Consider the following 8,341-nt stretch of genomic DNA (forward strand, 5'->3'; position numbering starts at 1 on the left):
CCAAGGGCGGTGTGGTCACCTAAAAATTTTAGTACGAACAGGCTCAATGCAATCTCTGATTTCTAATGCAGAGTAGTAAATATTTAAAATGTCAATAATCCACATTTTATGCATCAACGTTTTTTTTGAATTGGCATCAATTTCGAATTGACACCTACTCTAATTTAAGTCTATAAATTTTGATCCTGAGCTAAACCGTTATTCTCCTATCTTAAAATAATTTTTTTAAGAAGTAATCTTGCTTCTCTTAGAACCTCATTGATGAAATTATAAGTATAGTAATTTTCTTCATTAATACCCTCATTAACAAAGAAGTCTGCACATTTGTTCCCTTCTCTTAATATAAGAGCAAAAGAAAGATGCATAACAGAACATATTTTCTCAATTTTCCAAAAGCTATAAGTTAGATGCCAAGGGTGTGGAATTTTTCCAAAGAGAATATCAATTAAGCATTGATTATCACTTTCAATCTCTACTCCAAAATGTTGTGTGATAGTCAAATCTGAAGGTCATCATAGAGAGCATTAAATTCAGCTCTAATAGAGATACTCTCACCATAAAAATTGTGGAAGGCAAAGCAAAAACCCCCTACAAAGTTTCTCACTACACAAAATCATATTGTTCATATCTAGATCTGCATGTAATAGTTTCCATCAAATATCTTTTTTTTTATGAAAAATTTTCCACCAAATATCATGCATCAATATGATGCAAAAAGAGAATTAAGGGCCAAAAATAGTTAGTGTGAACCATATGGTTATATATTTATATTGTAGAAATAAATATAGACAAAACAGTCAGAAACATTTGAGAGAAGTTGTATTATATAACGAAGACATTCTTGTAATAGAAGCAACGAGGACCCAACATCAATAAGTCCCACTCTAAACAATACTTAGAAAAATTAGCACCATTAATTAATGATTCCAATTATACATATAATTGCTTAAATTCTATCTGAAGGTAAATATATATAAGTTACTATTAGAATTAAAAAATCAAATGGATTAAATTTATCCGATCGTTTTGTTTGATTTTTTCTTTATTTGGAAAAGTGCTTTTTTAAGCGATGTTAGTTATCAGACTTGAACCAAACTAGAATCGGGACCCAATTGCCATTCTGGCATAACTTAAAAAATCATGATAGTGAGATTTGAACTATAAGCTCTCCTTTATATATATAAATAAAATAACATATTACGATTGAAATATAGTAAACTATTTAAGGGCATCTGTATATAATAATGCCACGTGTCATTGGGTCAATCCAGTGGTTAGGCAGTTTGACTTGTGACACATGATAGCCACTAGCCAATTTGATTTTGACAACATTTCTTTTAAGTGAAACCTATTTAGTGTGGGTCCAAATGACTCAAGGAAGGGCATCTCATTCAAGTTCTTATGAGAGCATTCATTTTACCATGGCCCTATTCATAAAAATATGCCAAATTATTTATGGATATAAGGGTAACTTTAACTAGTTTTGCACTGATGCAAAATCATGGTAACGCAAATGATTTCAGTTGAAATCATGATTTATTTTTATTTCAAAATTATTTTGTTTGGTTACAGTACAAATGAAGTAAAATAAAAACCTGAAACAGATTAAATAAAACTCAAAACAAAATTAAATCAGAAATTCCATTCTTTTTATTTGTACTGTCATGCATTTATACTAATACAAATAAAATTACACTGCAATCAAACACATCCTAGGAGAAAATGAAAAAAAAAAGACAGAAATTATTCAATTAGGATTAGAAAAGTGTGTGTGTTGACATGGGTTAGCCTTAACCTTTAAAAAATGCATCTAAACTCGTTTACATTCATCTCACACACACCTAGAGGCTAAAGGGAATAAAGAGATGGTCAAACGGACCTAGAAGTTAAAGGGATAGTTTCGTCTAAGTTGCACCCCTAACATGAAGTTGAGCCGTTGAGGTCAATTATAACCCCTATTCAGGTGATATTGAAAACCTCACCCTAACTTTAACCTTAATCCAATCCAGTCATATTCGGTTTGGGCTTGGTTTGGCACAATTTTTTCACTTTTTGTTTAAAAAAAAAGTATTTTTGTTTTTACTGACTAAAGTTATTAATGAAATTGTGAAATTCCTTCATGACTAAAATTTAGGGCTGTGTTTGGTTGCTGTAAAATTTCATTTGCACTGATGCAAAATTATGGTAATGCAAATTATTTGGATACAAGTTTTGATAAGACACAAAATAGATTAAAGTAAAATTCAAAATAAAATTAAACCAAAATTTGCATTAATTATAAGACAAAATTTTTATTAATACAAATAAAATTATACTCCAACCAAACACAGCCTAAGTTGTAAACAAGGTTTTCCAAATTGCATTGCTTTTAGTTAAAACACATTTATTTTTATTTTTAGTGATTAAAGTTATATGATCGTGATAGATCTATTAATAATTAGATCAAATATGAATTCATGCTTGTTCAATTTGGTATAATCCGATTGGGTTCTGTTTAAATATACTATGGCCCATTTGATTCACGGGAATAGGGGTCTGAAATCGAAATCGGAATGGGCTATTTCGATTTCAACTGTTTAGTTGAGCGGAATCGGAATCATATTCCCATTCTTGCTGGAATGGTATTCCCCCATTTGAGGGAATGGCTATTCCTTGCCCTTCCCTTGAGAATGTAATCCCATTCCTGTTGATTGTCATTTCCATTCCCACTCCTGTCTGAAGATTCTGAGCCAAGCAAGCTATGGGAACAGACCATTCTGATTTTGATAATGAAGGATTTTGATTTCGATCCTGATTCTGATTAAAACTGTGAACCAAACGGACCCTAAGAATTTAAATTTTATATATTATTAAAGTTGATTTGATGTTGCTAAGTTTTATACAAGCAAGTTCTAATTCATTTTGTATTAAAGTCATTTTTTATTCTTTTTATTAATAATATATAATATTTTATAATTTTAAGATTTTAACATCTTTATACTATTCAATATTGATTTCAAACCAAATTCTAGTCGGATAATATATATATTTAATTGACAGATTATATTAAATTTTAAAGTCTTCTTCATGTTTCCATCAATACCCCATTAAGATGTGTGATGGTCATATCAAATTATCATCTATGGCGTGTTCATATCAAATTAAATCACCCCGTGGTCATATCAAATTAAATAATTTGTGCCATCTCAAATTAAATCATCCATCGTGTGCCCTACCAAATTAAATCACTCATGGTGTGGTCATATCAAATTAAATGACATGTGGTGAGTTCATATCAAATTAATTCATTTGTGGTAGAGGTGTAAATTGGGTCATGCCGTTCGTGGCCTGACATGGCTCGGTATGATTTTGAGTCGGTCTCGCCCAATTTGACCCTACCTGATGGTGCATGAGCCGTGTCGTGGCCCAACACGATTGTATATGTTGATGGGCACCTGGCTTGGGATTTCAGGTCAATGGGCTGGGCCGGTACGACCCACATTGTTGTGCCGTACCGCTTGTGGCTCGTAGGCTGGTACGACCCGACATAGCCCATATATATTTTTCATATATTTATATATAATATATTATATGTTATATAAATTGTAATTATATAATAATATATAATATAAAATAAACAAAATTTTTTCAATTTTATTATGCTATTATATATATATATATACATATATATAAAAGTAAATGTATACATCAAAATTCATATAAAATTAAAATTTAATTTTTTTTCAATTTTTTCTTAAATAAATAATTTTGGCTCGGCCCATGGACCAGCCTGGCTTGGCTCGACACGGCATGTGCGAGCTCGGACCATGAGTTGTGCCGAGCCAACCCTCCAAAATATCTCATGAAAGGGAGACATGGCTCGGTCCGCATACGGGCCATGCCGTACGGGCCAGCACGACCTGTTCTACCCGTGGTGTGGCAGTATTGGTGATTTAATTTTGAATGGAGCCAAAACATCAAAAGGGGAAGCAAAATTAATGGGCACAATAAAATAATTATTATAAGAAAAAAATTAGTATACTGTACCATAAATTAATGGGAGAATAACTGTTTTCATAATTCTTGGCCCCACAGGGCTGTAACTTCAGATTTCTGCAATGGGCTATCGTGTACTTCTCCATAAATTAATCATTTAATTTACTGTGGACCATCACTATCTTACCAAACATTGATAGTCTTTTTTATTGGTATTTACACCAAGAGAGTATACTAAACTGAGGAATTGGACAGTAGATATACAGCTCTCTCTGACATTGACATTAGAATTGGGAAGACTGTTTTTCATTTTAATCTCAATCTGCATCTCATAATTTCTTACTTAACCAATATTTGTTATAAGTATTATAACCAAACACTATGTGTGAAAAATGAGAGAGGAAAAGTCTGTATGAGCTTTGTAGGAAGAAGATCCATCATTTCTCTTTCCTTTTTCCCATCAATAATAAATATTAATTTTATGAGAAAATATTAAAAAAATAGAAATTATTCAATGAGGACCAGAAAAGGGTGTAGGGGAATTGACATAGATTAACCTTAACTTTTAAATAATGTATCTAATCTCGTTTACATTAACCTCACACGGACCTAGAGGTTAAAGAAACTAAATAGATGGTTAAACGTTCGAATATGAAAAGGAAAATGTAAAAAAAAAAAAAAGTGACCTTTCTTAATGAATAGTTAGTCAGATAAACCAAATTAAAAAAGAAAAGTTATAACAAAGCCAACCCTCTCCTCCCTTTCTGGCTTTCTGAAGAATTGTAATGATCTAATCCCACTCATGTAAGTATAGTAACTACAATTAGAGAATACTCTCATCATTATTGTTAGATTTGCCCATGTAGGGTGGTTTAGTTATCAAACTCACTTCATGTTAAAAGACACCAATATTCTACACATAAGACATGTTGTAAAGCAGTAGTGCTGTTGTGGTTTTCACCTCAGTGGCCACTGTTCAGTGGCGTTGGCCCGTTGTGAGTAGTGAACTGCAACGTACGTTATTTCTTATGCAACTCTTTGACTGAGTGTGTATATTGAATTTACACTGTTGGGCCTGGGATTTTGGGCCAGGTCCATTCAAAATTTGACTATTTTGGGCCTGTTTACTAGGACTGATGCATTGGTTCAACAGAAAGCCATTTATTTATTTTTTTCTGACCGGAAGATAACAAGTTCAGATTCTTTGAAAAATTTCCCAAAACTTGCATTGTTTATATGTTGTCTGGATAGGGCCGGGCCCATCTCACAAATCCAAAAGCCACCATGGGAATGCCCTCCCAAACGGGAGCCACCGTGTGCTCATTGGGGCCTTCAAAATTGAAATGCCTAGTGTAAACCTGTCCCAACAAGACTAGGTCCATCCTGGCCCCCACTCTGGACCGGAAGTCCTAGTTTTCCTTTCCAGTTCCCCCCTTGTTTGGCTCCCCTAGGTACATCACAGGGTCCCGACATAACCAATAGCAAAACAACATAAATGGAAGGCAGGAGGGGTGGGGAGGTTTTGATGCATTGCCATCTAAGATGAAATGTGGCACATTTCAGAGTGACAAGTCAGATTCTAATTGCACAATTTTTTAAGTGCCTCATCAGTGTACGGTCTCTACACTCTACCAAACAATGCACAATTTGAGAAGATGGGGAAAAAATAATGAAAACACTATGCCAATGCCTAATCTGTACTCATCTGCCGACTGCCATATCTAATGTTCATTGGTTTTATGCGGTGGTGCCCCTGGCGCCTTGGTCTTATTGCAGGCTTCGAATTGGGTACTGGGTACATCTAGAATCCAGTGCTAAAGCCCATGTTATGCTCCGGCCCAACTTCTTTGGACTCGAATAGGGCCGGGCTGGACTATATTGTCAGTATATAATTGATATTATTAGTTTCGAGTTTTTAAAAACCGAGCTGAAGATCGAACCACTTTGATGCCAGGTTGTTGAGTCAGGGGTTCAATTATTTGGTAATTTGGTTCGAATAGATCAGCATGGAACATGTTAATTATAAAGATAAAAAGTAATTACAAAAGAATTGACTGGAAAATCATTCATTAAGGTGGTGTTCGGTCCTGTCCACGGGATGAATACCCGTTCGGATGGCTGTACACGGGACTGGTCCGGATTGGTCTCGTCCACACTCCAATATTTCATCCATAGCATAAACTCATGGTTAGGGCTCGTCCATACTCTATTTTTGATCCCCTGTTTCACACTCTCCTTGAAAGACTGAAACCCTATTATTTGTTTTACATTTTAATATTTTTGTCAATAAAATATTAATTATTTTACTTAACTTTTAAATTTTTAATATATTTATCAATAAAATAATATTTTTAAATATTTAAAATATATATATTTTTAAAATTTTAATTATTTTACTATTATTTTTATAAAAAAAATAATATTTATTGGTTAATATTAATTCATTGATGCATTTTCAATATATTTAGCATATAAAATGCAAAAATTAGATATTTATGATTAACTATGTAGATCAAGGTTTTCGAATCACTATTGACCTGGATGGTCGAACCGTTCGGCCCTAGAATCGTTCAAGTAAGCGGTTCTGTTTTATCCAAACCATTGAAAAAGTCAATAACCCGTTGACCTAGGCACTCGATACATTCAATGGTTTTTGATAGTTTTTTATTTTTAATTATTTTTTTTATTTTTTTAATTTGTTTGTCAGAACGGGCTGTCCATTTGAACTGGACGATTGGACTGTCAGCCCAAAAACTGGTAGCCAGAACGGTTCCGTTTCCGGGTCATTTTTACGTTGGTGTAGATCATTCATAAATATATATGAGATACACACACCACACCTACAGAACGCCACGGGTCCAATGCATACAATTTGTCTACAGTTTAAAACAGTTGTAGACTGTGGTGTGGTGTGGACCACCAATTTTTTTATCCACACTAAAGAACACCCCCAAAGTTAAATGATCTACTAGTTCAATTATTCATATCAAAAGTTCTGACCAAATCAACATTTTTTTTTTATAAAAGATGGTTATGGGGTGAAATATAATTGAATTTCTGACTTGTTTCTAAGTCGAACGGTCCAACCGTCTATGTCAACAATGAATTTAAAACATTGGTTTATTCAATTCTGCTGATGGAAGAAGCAACTACACCATGCATGGCAACAAAGAACGGAAGAAATTAATAAGATGAACTGATGAAGAGTTGGATTAAAATCAATATATATTACACTCATTATTTATAACAAAAGAAAGCAGTCAATTTAGTTGGGATCATTCACATCACCCTCTCCCTCGTCACCTGAAAACAGGTCCTTGCAAAGCTCTCCATAAAATCTACAAACCAAATCTGTAAAAACCGGAGACGTTAAATTCTTCCAACAGTAAAGAAACTCCTCCACGTCCATCAAATCCCCCACCTTCCCTTCCTCCACTATCATTTCCACCAAATAATTCTCAAAGCTCCGGCATGCATCCTTCAAGTCCTTCTGCCTTTCCACTTCCCTCTTGTTAATTGCCTCACAGATCCTAGCATAAGCCGGAGCAAGCGGTGATGATGGGAAGAGAAACCAGTCGAGTTCGGCGTCAGTTACACTCCTTAACTCCTCAACCTCCTCCATCTCTTCTTATTGTGTCGATGACAGGCCGGCAAGCTGAGAGTAAGCCACGAAGCCAGCTGCAGAGAGTGGTATCGACGGAATTTAACGGTTGTTACGAAAAAAGGGGTGTTTTTAGTCTGAGTCTGAATGCCTGTGCTCTACTTATTGTAGGAGTTTCCCGCATGCATGGCTTGAAATTGAAAAAGCTTGGATTCCAAGGCACTGAAGACCATCAGTTTGATTTGTGAATAATGAATGAGACTGGGAGTGAAATTGAAGGAACTAATGGACCGGAATTATGGCTTTTTGGTTGCTTTTGTTTTGGAAATTGGAAATAGTGTGTGAGTGCTTTTGAGATCTTTTGGTGAGAGTTAGTTTTTGAATTTGGGAGGGCGGTGGTTAGTTATACTCATGCCTATTGCCCAGTGCTAGTGGGGTTCAAAGTCTCAGGGTCCGTTATTTTTACCAAAAAAGAAAAGGTCTAAGGGTTTTTTGACATATAGCTAGGAATAGAGGTTGGGAATGGGAATCTAGACCATTCCGATTCTGAGTGTAGTTAGGAAGAATTAAAATCCCATTTTCAGTCTTGGTAGAATGACATTCCCCATTTGAGAGAATGAGAGAATGACCATTCCTTTTTCCTCCTCTGGAACAATTCTAATTCTAATTCCAATTCCAGCCCGAACCACCAAATTAGTGAAAGAATAGACCATTTGAATTTCCATTCTTGAACCCTCAGAATTGAGTTGATGAATTGAATGGGCA

At 34.6% G+C, this 8,341-nt stretch overlaps 1 protein-coding gene across 1 annotated transcript; it reads right to left on the minus strand.

Annotated features, from left to right (window-relative positions):
* Window positions 1-7,240: 7,240 nt before the first annotated feature.
* Window positions 7,241-7,597, minus strand: OFP17 (ovate family protein 17). The gene has a single exon (XM_010254117.3). The coding sequence runs from the start codon at window positions 7,595-7,597 to the stop codon at window positions 7,241-7,243; it is 357 nt and encodes a 118-aa protein (XP_010252419.1).
* Window positions 7,598-8,341: the final 744 nt, after the last annotated feature.

This window comes from Nelumbo nucifera, chromosome 5 (assembly GCF_055504915.1).
Source record: "Nelumbo nucifera cultivar China Antique chromosome 5, China Antique-T2T, whole genome shotgun sequence".
Taxonomy (NCBI): domain Eukaryota; kingdom Viridiplantae; phylum Streptophyta; class Magnoliopsida; order Proteales; family Nelumbonaceae; genus Nelumbo; species Nelumbo nucifera.

Bases quoted from the DNA above. Each gene is read 5' to 3' on its own strand.
- OFP17 (XM_010254117.3), bottom strand. From the start codon at position 7,597: ATGGAGGAGGTTGAGGAGTTAAGGAGTGTAACTGACGCCGAACTCGAC.